This window comes from Dermacentor albipictus, chromosome 3, assembly GCF_038994185.2.
Source record: "Dermacentor albipictus isolate Rhodes 1998 colony chromosome 3, USDA_Dalb.pri_finalv2, whole genome shotgun sequence".
Classification (NCBI taxonomy): Eukaryota; Metazoa; Arthropoda; class Arachnida; order Ixodida; family Ixodidae; genus Dermacentor; species Dermacentor albipictus.
The window spans coordinates 96476662-96496832 of record NC_091823.1 but is presented as its reverse complement, the minus strand read 5'-3'; the positions used below and the strand labels follow the sequence as shown (position 1 = coordinate 96496832).

General features: G+C 44.5%; 1 protein-coding gene across 2 annotated transcripts in view; it reads left to right on the top strand.

The window, feature by feature from the left end:
* Window positions 1-8248: 8248 nt before the first annotated feature.
* Window positions 8249-20171, top strand: part of LOC135901299 (double-strand-break repair protein rad21 homolog) — a 41358-nt gene continuing 29435 nt past the window's right edge. Inside the window, exons 1-4 of one of the 2 annotated variants that reach the window (XM_065431038.1) lie at window positions 8249-8461; window positions 16930-17373; window positions 18211-18317; window positions 19105-19431. In XM_065431038.1, coding sequence (XP_065287110.1) covers window positions 17000-17373; window positions 18211-18317; window positions 19105-19431 — 808 coding nt within the window. In that variant the 5' untranslated portion in view covers window positions 8249-8461; window positions 16930-16999. The remainder of the gene's footprint in view (window positions 8462-16929; window positions 17374-18210; window positions 18318-19104; window positions 19432-20171) is intronic. The other variant, XM_065431039.1, reaches the window with a different exon arrangement.

Genomic DNA, 20171 nt, shown 5'->3' with positions numbered 1-20171 from the left:
GGTCATCTCCACCCACTTTCGGGGTACGAGCCATGCCAGACTAGACAGAGTGTACGTGTCGGCCTAACTAATTCACTCGTGTCGAGATGATTGAGTCACACCTGTTGCGTTTAGTAATCATTGTTTGCTTTCTTTCTGTGGTGAAAAAAAAAGAAGGAATAACAAATAATTTTCTTGGGATCTCTGAAAATTTAATGCAAACTTGCTGAAAGATGAGTTTTATAAGCAGCCTCTCAAGGCTATAGATAAAACAACCACTCAAAACTTAGATAGCTGGGGACATAAATGGGAAGTTTGTAAGCAAACAATTAAATTGAAAGCACTTGAAAGGGCCAGTGGTTTAAGTCACTCGAAAAAAGAACTCGAGTCCCGTCTTAGATGGAATCTGAAGCAATTATTGGAAACGGAAAGTACACAACCCGGTTGCTTCTATATATAGAAGAAATAAAAAGCATAAAGCAAAAACTTGAGTTGATAGACCAAGAGCGATACAAGGGAGCATTGATTCGAGCCGAGTTTAGAAATTGTGCACAGGAGAAATGTCAACAAAACGTGCCTTGGGAGCCGAAAAAGAAATATGCTTCCTAAAATGCAATAACAGAAACGGAACATAATGGGACACTATCTACCAACAAAGAAACAATAGCAAGTTCTTTTTTTGAATATTACAAAGTATTGTTTTTTCGTAGCCAAGTTGACATCTATAGATTTAAAAATGACTTCATTTCATAGATGCCAACATTAGATGATGAAACCAAGGATATATTAGAAGTACCCATAGCAGTGGAGGAAGCTAGAAAGGTGATTGATCGTTTAAATAATGTCAAGTCACCGGGGCTGGATGGCTTAGGTGCTGCAGTGTACAAAGCGTTTAAGGTTGTTGTTGCGCCTGTTTTGACTGAAGCAAACAACGAGGCTTACAGAACAAACACCTACCGCTGTCCTTTCTGTCAGCACACACGTTCTTAATACCAAAAACTGAAGACCCAACCAAATTACGTAATGTTACATCGTATGGACATATTATTCTGACAAACATATACTATAAGTTATTAATGAAAGTATTGGCTAACAGGTTACAGTCAGTAATGAAATATTTAGACGGTCCACATCAAACGTGCGGAGTAAAAGAAAGGGCAATTATGACAAATATACACATAGCACGATCAATCCTTGAATGCTGTGACGCGATGCAACCCGGTGTAGACATGCTGCAAGTTGACCTTGAGAATACATTCGACCGCGTGCCGCACAATTTGCATTTATCTATGCTCGAATATGTGAATGTCGGCAATTTGATCAGCGAAGGTGTGCGGATGGCTTACGCCGGATGTGCGACGAGGCTGATAATAAACAAATCACTATGTGAGTGCATGCCAGTGCAGCGTTCAGTCAGACAAGGGGACCGGTTGTCACCGCTTCTTTATATATATATATATATATATATATATATATATATATATATATATATATATATATATATATATATATATATATATATATATATATATATATATATATATATATATATATATATATATATATATATATATATATATATATATTGAACCTTTTTGTCTAAGCGTAATTAGGAACAACGCAATAAGAGGATTTCATTTACATCAAGCCAAGGTCAGTGTGCTTGCTTACGCTGATGGCATTACAGTTTTATGTGTTGATCATCAAGGTGTGATGCATACTGTCAATGCTGTAAACAACTTTTGTCAAGGAAGTAGTAGTGCAGTAAACTGGGACAAGTGCCTTGGGTTTCGGCATGGGGAATGGGACGTCACACCGAGGATGTTTATTAACATTAAATGCCAAGAAACACCAACAAAATACTTAGGAGTGCCCCTGCAGTACTACTGTGACAACGAGCCTTATTGGAAAAAACTAACAGAGATGTCACGTGAAAAGACAGGAAAGTGGAAAGGCTAGTGTGAGTCAATTTTCACACGGGCCACGACTTGCAACTTACTTCTCGTAAGCAAGCTATGGTATGTAATGCAATTTTTGCATTGCAGCAGTTTAAATGTACAAAGCATGTACAGAGTGTTCACGGTCTTTATTTGGTGCGCTGTATGGGAAAAAAATGAGCCGAACAAATCTTTTTAAAAGAGTGAATCATATTTTAAAAGAGTGGGTCATATTAATGCTTTCGCATTAATATGACCCACTGACACCTATCGAGCGAATAACTGCAGCTCATGCGAGTGTTCACAGACAGCGCACAGCGACTTGCCGAGGTCGCGGGATCCAATCCCGGTCGCGGCGGCTGCAATCTGATGGCGGAGAAATGCGAAAGCACCCTTGTACTTAGATTTAGGTGCACTTTAAAGAACCCCAGGTGGTCAAAATTTCCGGAGACCCCCACTACGGCATGCCTCATAATGAGATCGTGGTTTTGATACGTAAATCCCATGTTGTAATAATAATAATTATTATTATATTACTACTACTACTACTACTATAAGCGACTTGCCACTTGAAGGGTCTCTTGCTTATACCGTGGAAATATTTCTCTTGCTCTGCGTTTGTGTTTGCTAACGAGCGATAACTCCCGACTTGCTGACTAAGATCAGGGGATTTTTAGGCTTCCGCAACCCACCTTTCTCTACTGGAAACGTTTAGACAAACAACAACGATGACGACGACTAGTGACAGAAAACGAAACGAAACAACAAACAACAACAACATGTTGAACCTCTGTGATGCCTGACGATGTCCGGTGCATTCAGCATGACGTAAATCCAGTCTTCTCGCTGATGCCAGCGCCCAGTAAACATCAGACGCCGTTAGTACGTACGCCATGACAAGTTCGGTACGACGTAAATAACAGCATGTCTGCACTCAGTAGACCCTCTTCATGCTTACAAACAGACATCTCAGAAATTCTTCCGGCTAAGCCCTCTGGAGCGACACGTTCCAATAGCCTATAAATTTATAGAACCCTCAAACTAGCACCAATATAGAGTTGGAGTGTACGACTAGTGAATTTTTTATTTAGAGAGAGAGAGAAATAAACTTTGTTGTTAGACCAGGCTTCTTGAGCCCAGAGGTGGGTGGCCTCCTCAGTCCAGGTAGCCATGGCTCGTTGCCTCCTCCCGAGCCCTGTTCGCCAACCGTAGCTGGTTGTCAGGGTCTTGCGTCACCAGCACAGCCTCCCACTGGTCTTCCAATTCTTCCTCTGAATCCGCTTCTTTCTGCATGCTATCGCCTGGTGGTGATGATAACTGTGGTACTTCTCGCTTATTCCTGCACCCTAGAACCATATGGCGCAAGGTGTTGGGCGTGTCCGGCGGGCAGAACTTGCAGTCTCGCCCGTAGGTGCCCGGATACATGGCGTGCAACAGTGTTTCATGCGGGTAGGTTCCAGCCTGGAGTCTTCTCCAGGTTACCGCTTGTTTCGAATCCTGCTCATGGTGTTATGCGCGGGCGGGTAACGACGCCTCTGCTTCCCGCAGTGCGCCAAGATGTCCGAGTACTTCTTGCATACCCGATTATCATACTCGTCACAGTCGTTGATCCGTGTTCTCTGCGTGTCGGAGATGGCTCGGAGTGCATGATTTCGAGCCACGGCGTGCGCCGCCTGGTTCCCCGCGAGAGACTCGTGTCCCGGCGTCCAGATTGGTGCTGCTTCTATCTCGGTGTTGTTCAAGACCTGAAGTGCTGCCTTTCCGATCCTTCCGTTCATATACCTTCTGCATGCTTCTTGCAAGTCTGTCACCACGGTAACCAGGGTCTTCTTGCACATTGCGATGGCCAGGGCTATGCCCAGTTCTTCCGCTGTGCTCGCGTCCTTGGCACGTATGGATGTGGCTGTAAGTTGTTCGCCCTTCTCGTCGACCACGCTGATTGCAAATCGGACTTTTGTTCTGTACGCAGCTGCGTCCGCGTATCTCACATTTTCTTCTTTGCTGTTGGTGCGTTCGCGTATGTGCTTGAGCGCCTGTATTCTCGCCTGTTTAATTTCCTTGTCGTACTAGGGATGCATGTTTCTGGGAATGGTGCTTATGTGTAGCTTGTCTCTGATCTCGTGTGGGATACACTGAGGTAGGTGCCTCTCTTCCTCGACTTGGCAGCCCAGATCTTGGAGCAGCGCTCTTCCCGTCTTTGTCAGCTTTAGTCTCTCCAGTTGGTTGACGTTGTGAGCTTCCACGAGCTCTTCCCACGAGTTGTGGACTCCCATTTCGAGTAGATTCGCTGTGGACGTAAGTGCAAAAAAAAAGAAAGAAAGCTCATACACGAGCTCGACGCATGGCGCACGTTCTTTATATGTGAACACATCAAGAATACGTGCCTACAGTATACTATGCGACAAAATACTTCATTTTTCTTGCCCAACTTGAGTGTCAGAAATGCATGACCAAAATTTTTCTGGGTTCATGAATGCACAGCTGCCACAGCCTGAACCAAAGCGGTCTATAATGGTCGGCGCAAAAACATGTTTTGCCGATTGGAAATATTTTGTCATTGGCGCAGAACCTTGGGCTTCTCGGGTCTCTAAAGAAATATTTGTTGAAAAGTCGCAAAAGAGATTTGCGCGGCGACGAAGGTATAGACAGCCTGCTATTGCCTGCCAGCCTGTTAACCGGCTGCTATTGTTCCGCCGTATTCTCCTAAGACCTCCTGCAATAGGAAATTTGACGTGGTTGAACGCGGTTAAGCCGAGTTTGTCGCGCGATAGCACGATTTTGCTTGCTTTGAGAAAGGGCACAGGCGCTGCTCAGCGAGGCAGCAGCAGCGAGCGAACCTTCATGCTACGTCTCCCGCTCCAACACGACCTAAGCGTGAAAAGCATAGCGCATACGAAGCTACCAGCACTCGGCGCACTTTGTACACATCGCAGATCGCTTTCAAGATATGGGCGCCCACGCGGCGTACGCAGCAGCTGCCGGTAGTGGCAGGCTAAGTCCCAGTTTGACCTTGGCTGAGACTGAAGGACAGATTTACTTACGGAACCAGGCGTTTTCTGGGTTTGCACCTGGAGTAGTAGAGCTATCGCTCTGGTATATTGCACATTGCCTTCAGTATTTTTCAAAATGAAATTGGAAGCTATTGCTCAAGATAATAATCTTGGATATAAAGTCCGGTGCATGGGGAACTGCACGGAAGGGGTTTTACTCATATTTTTGTCATCCGCTTGCGATAGTTTTGAAACTACGTCGATCTGGATTTCTGCGTTGTCACCTAGGGTGGAAAGCAACCTTGAAATGTGTTTCCGCTTGTAGTGGTTGCTTAGTGGCTGTAGTGTTGGGCTGCTAAACACGAGGTCGCGGGATCGAATCCCCGCCACGGCCGCCGCATTTTCGATGGGGGGAGAAAATGCGGAAACAACCGTATGCTTAGATTTAGGTGCACTTCAAAGAACCCCAGGTGGTCCAAATTTCCGGAGTCCCCCACTACGGTGTACCTCATAATCAGATAGTGGTTTTTGGCACGTAAAATCTCATGACTTAAGTGTGTTTCCAATTTCTCGAGATTCCGTGAAAATGGAGGGTGCAGCATCATGGCGATGTATAGCACATAGTTCAATCTTCGTTTCTGTGTTGAGGCAAGCAAATGCATTTTTTTTTTGTCATAACAAGCATGACGAAATGGTCGCTTCTTCGACGTACACGGGGACGGAGATTTCGTAATCTAACTATGGTGTATATATATATATATATATATATATATATATATATATATATATATATATATATATATAAGCAGTGTCCTTTTACTCTGTGAAGAAGGATGACCAGCGATGGTGTCTATGTGTGCCCCTGAATGGCGAACTGCACCTCCGCCGTGTGGTGGAGTGTGCCACCACATTCTAGCATGTACTGCTTAAGTTTATATACAACTTCACCGTCATTAGATACGTTTCAATCCTTCTCCTTGACGTTTAAACAATCAAATCTATGGTTGCATCATTATGGGACTACACGTTAGTTTTTATTTGACATCACTGTCGACGACATCGAAAGACATATAAACATCTCCTGAAATAAAGTTTAGCAATAAAGAAAAAAACTAATAAACGCTGTTCACGTTTCTGCTTCTCAGGGCCCAGTCTGCAACCGTCGTCGGTTCTCTCGCCTGAGCTTCACTTGAGTTTGAAAAAAAGGTCGAAAGCCCTGAACCCGTCAACTTGAAATATTAATGTTTCAATTTACCCAGCTTTCCGAGCCGTTGTTAGAATGGGCTGTTGTCAGAGTCATTAACGTAAGAACAACGTTAAAGAAAAGAAAGAAAAAAAAAGAGAGAGAAAATACCACCACTAGATTCTAAGTTCGACGTCCACCAACCAGGGAGAACCTCACGAAAACAAACTTGAAGCAGATTGACGTTACAATATCCACAGCTGCAGCGTCGTCGCAACACGTGATCTTAGTTTTTGTTTGCTTTGTGTGAATCAGAAGGTTGACTGATCGATAGACGTTAACCTCCCAAGGCAGCACCTGGGTTATTACAATGTAGACTGAAGTGGAAGGCTCCCAATTAATTTAGACCACATGTGATGCTTCTATAAGTACACTCAAATCTGCAAGTGCATGGGCTATTCCATAGATTCCACCGATTAACCATGAATGTAAGCGAGCTAACATTCACTTTACGATCAACCACGTCTGCACCCCAGCTGCATGAGGAGCTGCGTTGTGTCAGTACTAATGTTGGTAGTACTGTCGAAATTGAGCTGTCATACTACCACATTTGGTGACAGTATTTCGTAACAAAATGTAAGTACATGACAGTATCTGAGAGGAGAAATGGTGACAACACAAGTTGCAATTTTTCATCCCCGTGTGTTCTCCTAGGTGTTTGTGAAAATAAGGGAAGTAAGCGTTCAATCTTTAATTACGTGCTAAGTACAGCAGATGCAGTTTTGAAGACCGCAGATTTAAATTCAGTAGATGACTCATCTTGCTAGGCATTGACCGTAAGGCGGCTGTCCCAATGTGGCACGGAACCTGCAAAATCAACTTAGTAAGGGAACGTAACCATCATAATAATTTTATATGAGTGAGATCAAGCTCCAGCCAATTATTCGGAGAAGCAGAACGATTTGCTTCCTTAACAACAACAAAAAGAGAACTTTTTATACGGTTGTACTCTTCAGCTGTGGGGAACTTGCATTCACTTCACAGACCATTCACTCGCTGCGTTGTCACATGGCGGTTAAAAAAAAGAAAAAGGTGGTCCCGAACAATGTAAATCTGCGCTTGCATTAGGTCAAGCTTACGTAGCCAAAAGGCTACTTAATTCATCTTTTCAGAGCTTACGAAGGAAGGTTCGCGCTGCGTTCCGAAAATATACTGTCCACGGACGCGTGGCAGGAGATGCCGTGCGTTACAGCTCCACTGTAGCTTGAGCTGTTGCCGAAACATCATAGCCACGACGACCACAAATCATAAAATACAACGACATAAATAAGACCGACTGCACAGCGCGCTCCCCTGAAGGCAGCACACAAGCTTCCTCCCCTCCCGCGCGCTTAAAATAGTAGCGACCGCCGGAAACTTGGCTGCGCCGACACGTAGGCATCGGATTTCGTCCCTTCGCTGGCTTGTAACCGGGTGTGGAATTACATTTACAATAATTGGAATTCTGCAGACGGCCTGCGCGAGCTAACTTGCGTCTGATTCGTGTTTCCGCACTGCTTCAATACGCAACGTAAATACAGTACGCCGAGCAAACGCGATGCTTGGGCCAGCGATTTAACGACCGCTCCTCCATGGCAGACCGGACGCGTACAGTGACGCGTAATGGCGGTTGGCAACGAGCGCACCCGCCCGCACGCCGCTCGCTACGGTTGAGGCAACAGCGCCGCGAAGGACAGAGGCACTATCGCAAACTGGCTCCGGACGGCACAGAGGTCGTCGGCGCCGCGTTTCCCAGTCGCTCCGGCTGCGCAACGCAGCTGGCAGACCCTTTTGAGAGGCGGCAGCCCCCCACGCCCTACAAAGGAAGCAAATCAAGCAAACACGTAGAGAGAAACACGCAGGACACGCCGCGTCACTTGCTCACGTGATTAGCCACGTGACACTGTTTGCCGCCTTGCGCCCTCTACTAAGGGACCCCGACACTACGTCGTCGCAGCGCTTCAATGAGAAAAAAATTAAACATTGTTTCAAACCTTTAAAATAAAATTTATTGAACAGTTAAGATCTCGGATAGTAAACTGGTATTCTTAGACAATGTGCAGAATCTACATGAAGCTCGCTATCGGCGGTAAACGCGACTGGGACTACTTTCTTGTGCGGATGTGCCCTGGTGCGCGTCGTCTGTTTTGAAACGGCAGAATCGGCGGGAAAACACCAGGACGCCATTTTGGATGTGAAAAAGTACGCGGCCCGATTTTCTCAGCGGTGCCGAGGACCGCTTTCCGGATGAATCCGTCGCCCAAATCCGGCTTACCGGACCACCTCTGATCGCCGGAGTGACCAGGGACCATCGTGGGACGCGAATAATCGAGGTGAGCGCGCCGTGGCGCCTCCAATTCGCTTCATTTCTCGGGGTCCAGTCGCCCGAGCGGCCAAGCCGCCGCGCTCCTCATGACATCTAGGGTGAAACGGAAGCACTACGGCGATAGCGCCTGTTCCCGCTGGGCAATATTGGGTACCGACGGCGCACATTAGAAAAAAAATGGTCGCCGATCGCTCCCGGGCCTGTAGATTTTAAGCTCGCGTTTTTAGGATTCCTCATGGCTTTCTCCGTTGCATTCGTCGCAGTTCAGCAGCAGTACCGGCGACTTAACAGCGTCGCCGACGCGCTCGAAAACGCGGCCCCGAGCATCGCCCGGCGACTTGCAATGGCGGATTTATCGCTCTCCGGGCGCTCTCTCGTATCGCGCTGGCGTGGCCAGCCCCTCTTGGGCGATGCGTGTGGCCGTTCGCTACCTACAAGTGCAATCTCACGTCTGTCTCCGTTTAATAATTTTCTCCAATTGCGACCGGCGCTAAGTGCCGACCACCTTGCGTGCAGCGAAGGCTGGCGTAGTTCCCTCGGGGGCGGGCGCTGTTTTCTTTAAGTGTATTTTTTTTTTTTACTTCGCGCTGGCACTTCCGTATGACAGGAGGCCGCGGCATCGCAGCCGTTCGCTGCGCGAAATACCTCGTATTGCTAGTGCATTGTTGCGTCATTAGCGAACGGTGTGGCACTGTCAACGTCGCGAGTACTGCTAATCGCAGTCACCTGTCCAGAAGGCGGGAAATTGCGCGCCCGTTTCGGGTAGTGCCCGCCAGATGTTTACGCTTGGCGATGGAAAGTTTTGGTATTTGCGAAGCCGGTAATACGATGCCGAAACAGCAGTGTGTAGGCTCTAATTTCGTACGAACTGCAAGTGGAAGAAAAGGAAATCCGCCTCGGCGATACGCGCGCTATCGTTTTTCTCCTGTGTAGTTGGTAGTGAAATGCGGAGCAATTAAGCACCTCGCTTCCAGTAAGCGTGTTTTTAATCATCCAACCCGTAAATCAGTAGTACATGTTGCGTGTCTCTTTCAACCGCACCTTTGCAGCTCCTCGTTCCACATCGAAGGCGCTTGATGTACGATACATTTCGGCGTGTTTTCATCTTTCTGCATGAAACTGTTCCCACCGATAATCGCCTGCGACAAGCTTGCACGCTGCGGTTGCACCTAAAGGGACGATTATTTGCAGACGTGTGTGGGAATTCTGGGACAAACTATCAATACCTTCATCGCTTTCGAGCTGGAAGCCCGTATTGTGACCGGGTCGTACGCGCTTGGTTGCTTGTATACATTAGACACGAATAAAAGCGCTAGGCAGCAACCGAGTAATACAGCAGTGTGTTCACCCTGCGTGGACTATTGTGTTCCCGGTAGTCGAGCGTGTTCACATTTCTCGAAGCACAGTACCCGGAACCGCCACGCAGTGGCGGGTAGCAGGATATCGCACCATTACAGGACAGCTAGTGCACTCTTTGGTGTACAAAAGTAAGGCAAATCGCAATATCTTGCTTAACAGATCGCAGACGCGTTATTTATTTGGCTAGCTTTACCATTGCTCACAGGAGTCTGTGGCCGGACCGCCTGATACGTTGTGTGCATCTTGGCCTTCTTTTGTGGTCATCGTGGATGCTTAAGTGTCTGGCTGTCATATTAAAATTAGTGCATACTTGTTGAATCCTTCAACTCCAGCATTCCTGCAGCGCATGTGTCCCCGGGAATTCAGATAAAGCGAAATGAAGGCTATGGCTAGCACATGTTGCAGCAGCATAACTATTAAATTGTGGTTTGTAAAACACAACATAGAAGCGTCGTGCCTACTGTTCATTCCACGTTTTTTCCCCTACATATCGAATAAAAAATGTGTTTTCTTGCAGCCTTTGAGAGCAGGCTAAAATATTGTATGCATACACATGGCACCTGTGCCAAATTAATGCTCTACAGATGTGCAAGTAACATGTCAAGCGGCTAATCTTTTAAACACATTTTCAGGCTGTCTTTTATACATAAGCAACACTGTCTGGCAGTTTGATATGGTGAAAGCTTAGGACACTACATGGAGGTTTTGGATTCTCCGCGACCTTGCAGACTTGTGCATCCACGGCGGGATGCAGAAATGCCTGAAAGACTTCCTCTTCGACCGTTCAATTAAAGTACACCTTTTGGCTCAACCTTTTCGGAGAGCTTCACTCAGGAGAATGGAGTGCCGCATGGTTGTATTTTAAGTTCTACACTCTTCGTAGTAAAGGTAAACATAATTGCAAAAATAATCCCCAAATCTATTATGTATTCTGTCTATGCTGATTACCTCCGAACTGCACGAATGTCCTCCAGCTTGCCAACATGTGAGAGACAGATACAACCCACACTGAACAAACTCGCGATCTGGGCAAACAGAAATGGATTTAAGTTTTTCCCACAAAAAATAGTTGCTGTTCTCTTCTCACTAAAGAGCCCTACAGGTTGATCCTTCCCTGCACTTAAATGAAACAAATACTCCCACTAAACCAAGAACACAAATTTTTAGGCATTATATTTAATAAAACACTCACGTTCCTACTACACAAACAGTTTGAAAGTCAAAGCTTCCAGAGCTCTTAACATCCTTAAAGTACTCTCAGGGAAGTGCTGGTGGTTTGATAGAACATGCCTTCCACACATTTATCGTTCTCTGGTACATGCTTGTCTAGATTACAACAGCATAGTCTGTGGTTCATAAATACCCTCATATATTAAAACGATTAGATCCAGTTCATAATCTAGGTCTGCACCTTTTGTGCGCAGCATACAGAACGTCACCTGTAGTAAGTCTGTGTAGAAGCAAATGAGCCCTCTCTAGACAATAGAAGAATAGCAGTCACATGTGCATATGTTCTTAGAATCGGAGCACGAATGCAACATCTGGGTTGTCCAATTGTCACAACTTGTCCTTTTTGAATGTTGTTCAACAATAGACCACAAGAAACAAAGCCATTGCTGCTAAGCTTTGAAGAGATATGCAGCAAGCTGCATTTATTTGGCACATTACCTGACACTGCACAAAACTACATCGCACTGCCCCAATGGTACAGTAAGTATTCTGTTGGATCTGACTCTTACACAATTGAACAAAAGACAAACCCCAAGAGAACACATCATACAAGAATATCCCAGGCTTAAAAAAGACACGAAAACTACACGGAATTTTTCACAGACGGTTCCAAAGCTGCAGATTATGTCGGAAGTGCAGTAGTGGAGGGGAACTGGAGAAAAATGGCGACTTCCCCAGTGTGCGTCAATATTAACTGCTGAGTGTTATGCTCTGTTGCCAGCTGTAAAGAAAATAATCTGCGAGAACAGCCTCATCAACACTGATTCCCTCAGTGTAATCAGAGCACTACACTCCAGAAATGCGGCCATGCTGTTACTTGGAGAAGTAATACCTAATATAGCGAGTATCACAACACAAGGACATTCCATAAAACTCTGTTGGGTTCCAAGTCACATAGGAATTGCTGGCACTGAGAGAGTAGATGAATGTGCTGCACAAACTCGCAGCCGTGGTATAGAAAAAGTAAGCATGCCCCATAAAGATTGTATGAAGTTGGTACACGGCAAACTGAGGGACAAATGGCAATCTACATGGAGTAATCAACTAAATAACAAGCTGCAAATGCTAAAACCCATCTTAAGAGAGTGGAAGCCATGTACACATCAGGAATGGTTTTTTGAAGTTGTATTATGTCGTTTGTGCATTGGACATACCCACCTCACACACAACTTAATTCTGGCAAAACAAGCCTGGGTGTGAAAAATGTGGACATGAACTGACAATAAATCACATCCTATTTTCGTGTGCAGAACTCGAAACACTGACTGACGGAAAAAAACATTTTACCCCATTTTACAATGGACACATTCTTTTCCATCCAGCGTTGATTTTACGAGAAAACACATTTGTTGATATCACAAATGTTTTAAGCTTTTTAAAGGAAGCCGGGGTTCTTGAGAAACTCTAAATGCTGACCGTACACTTCATTACATACTACGGAAAACCTTCTCCACCTTCTCATGTCTGAGAAGAGGGCTGAGGCCTTTAACTTCTTGGGTTCCCCAGTGCCCTTACCCAGAGAAGGACTTGCTGAGGGGAACCAACCCCTTTTAAGAAACTACACCTTGTGTTTGGTGCCGTAGCTGACCTCTTTATAAATGCTGATGTGGCCCAGTTAGGCATATCAAATGTCAGTTTTGCAGTTTCTCTTAGACTTTTCTGTATCTTGTTTCATACCTTTTCATTAAAATTTGTAGTAAGCAGAGAAATTTATAAAATAGACAGCTTGGCCTGATGTCAATACAGCAATACTTGTCGTGTGGGAGCCTGCCTGATAGGCACTTCCTGTCTATCTCACTGACCAGTAGTATTTGATCAAAGGTTGTTAATGGTTAGTAGAATACCTAGGCCATAGTTCAAATAATAAGAGGCTTATATGTATCCAGCACATAACATGCTTGGATAAGCTCACGTAAAACTGTGGTTAGGAAAGTTGCCACGGCAAAGTTTTAAAGGGACACTAAAAAGAAAACCTATTTCGACTGCATTAGTAAATTATGTTTCTTACAATGCCGAGAAAGCCACTCTTATAGGGATAGAAGGTCTTGTAATTCAGAAAAAGATGTAAAAAATGAACAATGGGTGGCATTGCCAAGTTGAAGTTACCGCACCAGCTCTCTCTGACATCAAGGATTTTGATGATTGTCTTCTCGGGCCCACTCGATTGTTTGTTGGTAAGTATTAACTGCATTCTATTCTAAAGAAGCCAGAGAGTGAACTTGACAAGTGTCAAGAAAGTTTACAAAGCCACAACTGTTTGAATGCGAAGAAAATACTTTGAAATCCGTGACTTAGCACATATGTACCGGCATGAGGTTTCGGGACAAAATTGAACTTTTTTCTTCATTTTTGCTTCCAATAGTCAACCTATTGCAACATAATTTACGAAAATGGAGTTTTGAAAGGTCTTATCAGCCTAAGCTTGCTTATTGTTTCTCTTTAGTTCCACTTAAAAAGAAGACAGTAGACTTCCGCTATCCTGTTGCCTCTGAACTTGTTTGCTGTGACAGCAGCATTCCCCTACAGTGGGAAGACTGCCATCTTCTTTGCTTTTGTTTTGGTTGGCTACTTCTTCCTCAAATAATTGAGGACGGCAGTGCTGTTACACAATGTAACAGCATCATGCCTACCACCACCATCTTATTAATGGCCCCTGGAGGTTTTGCAGCTGCATCTCTCAGCGATCTCCAATTACTCCGTTTTGTGCTGGCTGACCCCATTTGATACCTAGGAACTCGCCGACTTCATCGCACCATGTAATTTTCTGCTGACCTCGACTGTGCTTACCTTCCCTTGGCAGCCATTCCATAACTAATAGACCAACGGTTGTCTGTCCTACACATTACATGGCCTGCCCAACTTCATTTCTTCCTCCTAATGTGAAAATCAAGTTTTGTCAAGTCAATGTGAAGTTTTGCTGTTTATTGAGAGTGCTAATGTTCCCATTTCGTTTCTTCTCTTTCCCTTGTCTTTAGTTCCATTGCTATTGTTGAAATATCTATAACACCTTTAACAATGTCAATGATGTCGGCTTATACCAGGTGCATTTTTTTAACTGTACAAAATTTTAAAAAAGATTGCTTGTAGCAGGTAGCACAAATGTAATCCCTGAACTGGATTTTTCAAGAGGTGGATGTTACTTGCACAATTGAAATGCATAATTGACAGATTAACAAAACTTCACTGATTAAGTTGATAACTAATTACAGCACATATTTCAGTTTACGAATTGTAGCTGGGAAGATTACAAAGCACTTGGAACAAATTCTGAAGGTGGTTCTGATTTCGAAATATGTGCCATCAAACTTGTGGTAGAAATGCACTGTTGATCCATGAACTTTTTTAACGAAACAATGTTTTATGCATTTATGCACAAAAATAATCGAAACATCAATGTATTTCGTCATACATTTTGGAAAGGCATTTTTCAAAACTGTGTCAGAATTAGTTCCCAGTGGATATGTCTCATAACTGGCAACATTCATAATTGCAATATGTAATTAGTTGTCAACCTAATTTATGAAGTTTTACTGATCAGTATGCATTTCTGATTCTCCCGCAATAATGTGTGCCTCTTGAAGTAATTGGGCTCAATACCTTGTACTAAGCTGTCACAGGCGTTAAAAATTTTTTTGAATGTAAAAAAAAAACAGTATATAATTGTATAAGACCAGCTCAGGAAAGCAACACAACTTTAAGCTCTAACACATGTTTGATGACGTTATTCTGCCACCCACTATAATATGTTTATGTTGAAATATTGTAGGTAGTAGTTGCCTTTCAGAGCAGATTTATTGCTCAGTCCAGGTGTGCTACTTACGGTGCATGCAATACTATTCTCTGTTTCACCTGCTATAATAAATGAGCAGAGGTGGAAAATGTTACATCTCGCCCCCAATTGTAAGGACAAAGCATTTACCAAGGTGCATCTCAGTTTTTGTCCTGTATTAGAGAGTTGGGCAGCATGTCAAGGTGCGGGATAATACCAGTTGCTGTAAATGTCCAAGTGAGCCCTGTTACTTTTGTACAGCGGCGCGTGTCAAATCTAGTTGCACGGCAATTAGAATCTTCAGTGCCTAGATATTATTAGAAGGCTCATTTTGAATCAGCACTTGGATTGCTGTCTCAGTTTTGTGCACTAGCTCTCAAGCTGACAACTGGCAAAGTACCACGCTTTCAGGGTTCTATGACTTTGTATGCCTGCCTCTATAGCTTACCTAAATCGGGATCTCGTACTACCTTGAAGTACCTCAAAGGCAAATTTTCACCTTTAGCAGCTGCAGGTAGCTTACAGCAAAAAAGTAAGAACAGAAACCTTGTTGTAGCGTATGTTGTAATGCATGTTTTCCAAGCACAAATGCTAAAAGTATTTTTCTTCGTATGTGGTACATCATGAAGTGTTCCATTTACCATATGCAGTAAAACATTATTGTGAAAGATGAGGCTCAGCAAGTACACAGTTGATGTGAGAGCACTGCAGCAGCCTTTAATAGCTGACCAGCTCTAATGTTGGTATTTATAGCAAAATAATTTCCAATTCTACTTAATTGCAGTACTTTAATCTTTGTGCTCTTAATTTATTGGCAGTGAGCATGGGTTCTTTGGCATCATTCATTGAAGGAAGAAAAAAGTGGCATGGTTAGTCTGCAAGCGGATGCCCTTATTTGTCACAATACTGGTAGTGAATAAAGAGGCAGACATATGCTTCACAAGCACTATATGTGGAGCGCAACAGCTTCGAAAAGTCTACGGACAGTGTTGTCTGAGAAAACATCTAATTTCTGCCCAGTTTGTTAGCATAGTAAGTAAAACCATACAACACTATGTTGTTTGTACGCACATGCTTGTACAGGCTAGAATATGGAATACCAGGGTGTGATCTGAGGTTGTGGATAGCTCTGCTTTTGTCTCGGATAATGCGGTGTGTAAACTTTCAAGGTTGTCTGTGTAAAAAAAAAAAAAGGGGCAGTGGCTAGGTGTTGTATGCAAGAGTAGAAGTTTTCCTTCTTATGCAAAAAAAGTGGTGGAGGACTGCTCACACTCCTAAGCGAAATTACGCTCTTTGGGTCGTATGTTGCCACACAACAATACTCGTCATGTGTTTTGTCCGCATTTCCTTTCTTTAGCGCTGTGAGCTCGGTACTTCCAAGTCACGAATGGCAGGCTTGTCATCAGCATGACAGAGCATTCTCGACAGGAAAGTAGCGAGTGCACTGTTTTCAAAAAAGGAAATGCAACAGATGACGATTATTGTTGTGTGGCAAATATATACACCAAAGGGTGTACATTTGTTCAAGAGTGTATAGGTGATGTCCGAGGCCAAACTTGCCCTTTTCAGTTTCCCATACATGTCGCAGCGGTGATGACACCATATTGTGACACTGGACTTTATCGTCTTTTTTGTTGTGTGGGTCTATTTGGTCTAGCATGGGTTTGTGACATCCTTTACGTTATAAATTGCAGCTCAAGTGCATGGGCAGTAGTAGTTACCTTTCTTCTGAAGTTATTTACTTCAATTGGCGACTGCAATAGTCTATAACCTTGGCAGTTTTCTTATTGCACTGGGATGCTGTGTACTAGGGCTGCTGCTGTCAGAAGCTTAGGAGTGGAGAGGAGGCTAAAAAAAAGTAGGCGTGTTGAAGTATTGTAATAAGGAGGTACACCTGTGGCTGTTTCTCGCTTAGCTTTGCTGTTGAAACAATTTGCCATCGCTATGTTTTCTGTACCGCTTGTAGATTCCTTGACTACGTGTTATACAGGATTGTTGTAGCCAGGGTAATTTGGGCTTATATTCAAGAAGTTATTTCTACTTTTGGTGAGAGGTTGGAGCAGCTTATGTCTGTGAATTTGTTGACAGGGCTGTCTGTCTGGAATGTGATCTCGCAGGAGTGGACGTCGTGAGTGGAGGGCAAGTGTCGGGGGGCAGCGTTCCCCCTGACGGGGAGAGGCCGCAGCAATGTTCTACGCACACTTTGTGCTGGCCAAGAAGGGCCCGCTGGCACGCATCTGGCTGGCGGCCCACTGGGACAAGAAGCTGACGAAGGCACACGTATTTGAGACCAACATTGAGAGCAGTGTCGAGGGCATCCTGCAGCCCAAGGTGAAGATGGCACTGCGCACCTCTGGCCATTTGCTGCTGGGCATCGTGCGCATCTACTCGCGCAAGGCCAAGTACCTGCTCGCCGACTGCAATGAAGCGTTCATCAAGATCAAGATGGCCTTCCGGCCGGGAGCAGTCGACCTGCCTGAGGAGGGCAGGCAGGCTGCTCTCAGCACCATCACGTTGCCTGAGGTGTTCCACGACTTTGAGGCCACCATGCCCGACCTCAGGTGAGGAAGGGGTTGGGATGGGTACAAGGGGCTAGGGCTGGGAGTTGTCAACTTCATCATCATTAAAGGATGTTGCTTTCGCAGCCTGGCGACATATAGCTTCCATCACTTTAACTTGAAAGCCATGAGGAGCAGACGCAAAAGTCTTTAGAAGGAAAGCACATTTAGCTAGCAATTTCAAGGCAACCAAAACAGAAGTCTTCAGCGCCATACTCAGGAGAAATGAAAAGGCACCTAATGCGTGTTAACTGTGGTGGAGGCTGGGCTGAAGAGCTGGGCCTGGAACATTTCCATAACATGTAGTTTTGCTTCTGAGACATGAACCTCATGTGAGCTACTGGGCTTTCAGCTTTATGACCTGTAGCACAGAGAAACTGGTTACAGTGCATTCTATAGCTCATTCTTTCCTTTTTTGTAAGACCAGAGGTGCGGGCTCAACATTACCAACTTCTTGTCAGCCAGGTTGGGCCCAGAATACTGCTGAAAGAAGTACAGGCCTTTTGAATCTCAAATAAATGAAAGCCATTCCAGACCCAGTTATTCAGTCAAAGCAGTACTGAAGCTGTGTATCTTAACCGTTTCAGTTCTCCAGTAATTTCTCAAGCAACTTAACTAGAGAATCTGCTTAATGTAAGGTGTAATGTGTGGGCAGGCATGTGAAATACTACTGTTGCCATTGAAAAGGCACCCTTGTCACATATGAAAATGAGTTTGATTTTTGTTGAGATTGCAGTACATAACTTTTGCAATAGCTTGGCGGTAACAGGAACAGTGCTCTTGCACCTGGAACCGTGAAGCATTTTGAACTGAATTCTTCATGACCACATGCATCTGCAGCAACATTGACATGGAAGCGGCAGTTACGCTGAACCAAAGCCGCGCGGAAGACATCACACTCAAGGAGGACTATGGCTCGCTCAGCCTCATCAATGATGACAATTTTGGTGAGTAAATTTTTTGTTGCATGTGCATGTACATGGGTGAGCAAGTAGCTTCTCTGTACTCAGATGCGAAGAACTAAGCTGTTTTACTTGTAAATAAACAAAGCCTTGTATGCTGATGTCTTCCCTGAACAAGGTTCTCCTGCATTTTTAAAGTAGGAACAATTACACAGTGTGTGAAATCTGCAATGTTGTAGCTGTTGGCTTAGTGCTGGTGCAGTTGCTGTAGCTTCTTTTTATCAGTTTGTTGTGCATAAGCTTTTAGCTTGTGAGGGAACAGTTGAGAAGATGGCAGGGGAATTGTATACATTATGCTTGAAACACACACCGCATAGAAATTTAATTCCACCTAACAGGGCAAGAAGCACAGAGGAGGACAAACCTTACATTGATGTCATTGAGAGAAAAGCAAATATTGTCACATTAAACAGCAAAAAACAGAAAATTCATAGGTAGGTACAGTAAAAGATATGGCCAAAAAATGCAAGCATGCACTGTTGTCGTAGCAACCTTTTTTGTGGACAGCAAGTGGTATATCATATAATTTTGGCACAAAATTACCACAGTGTGATAACCATTGACTCACTTGGAGCATTTGTGACACTGTGTGGAAGTGTGTGGACAGACTTGTCTTAAGAAGTGCTTTTTGCTGCAAATTTTCAGTGCACAACCTTGCGAAATAGTATATTAATTCGATTGTGTGCTGCAATGCAAAGATACAACTGCTACGACCAGTAGCTGTTACCAGCAATGTCAGCAGTGACTCAGGAGTGTCTCCCCTTGCTTACAGGAGACATGGGTTTTGACGACCCCGAGATGGCTCGTGAGGCAACCAACATAGACGAGGCATTTGACCAGGCCAGCCTTCTTCTTGGTGGGTCCATGCTTGGGCGCCCCTCCGAGGTCCCCCGAGGCCCTGCCTCTTCCTCCGCCGACATGGAGGTTGGCGCGTCGTCTACTGCTGCCGAGAACTCGGCTCTGGCGGCAATGCCGGTGCCCGGCGAGTCCATCGAGGCCGGAAGGAATGCTCGGGAAGGGGAAGCCGACCCTTTTGGAACAGCGGCTGCTTCAACCGAGACTGAAGTGGCCGAGGATGCCAGGGAAGGGACGCTACTCGGTAAATGCAAAATAATTATTTTTGCCACTTCCTTTTTCTCACTGTTCCGTTGACCAATCTTGACTGGCTGTTTTCAGTAACAGGTCATCGTGGCTGCTTGCTTTGGAGCTTGTTAGTGAATAATCGTCACAACACAGTGTAGCATCACTTCAGAATTTTCAGAATTGTGTGCTTTGGCTGGGTCAGTGTGGGCACTTGAGTTTGGAGGGCTGCAAGCCATTCAGGGTTTTCATTTTGTTATACATGTAATTATAACGCTCTTGCAATTCTTGTGTTTAGAAAAAGGGATAGTATGACTCCCTTAAAACTCTAGAATGCTCAAACGCTATTCCAAATGAATGAAAATTAAAACTTTGTGGCGATAGAGTAAATTCATACTACAAGAAGTATGTTGGTATATTGGTAAAAATGAAAAATGATATTTGAGTTAGAAATGAATCAATTTGTAGTCGAGCGTGCTTATAATGACCCCAGTTATCACGAATGTTCGGTTACTGCACAGAATCATGTAAGGGTCGTTTTTTTTTGTACTAATTTTGATGAAGTGTGGCCCTCACACAGCACCGAACCTTTTGGTCAAAATGGTCGAGTGCTGCAAATGTCGGTTGGGATTACTTTGTTAATGCGGCCGATAAAGCCAATGTCACAGAGTCATGCCATGATGAGTTCGTAGTCTGTGAGGGGAAAGGCTTTGTCAGCAATCAGTTGGGCGAAGAAAGGAAACTGTGGAACCAATACCA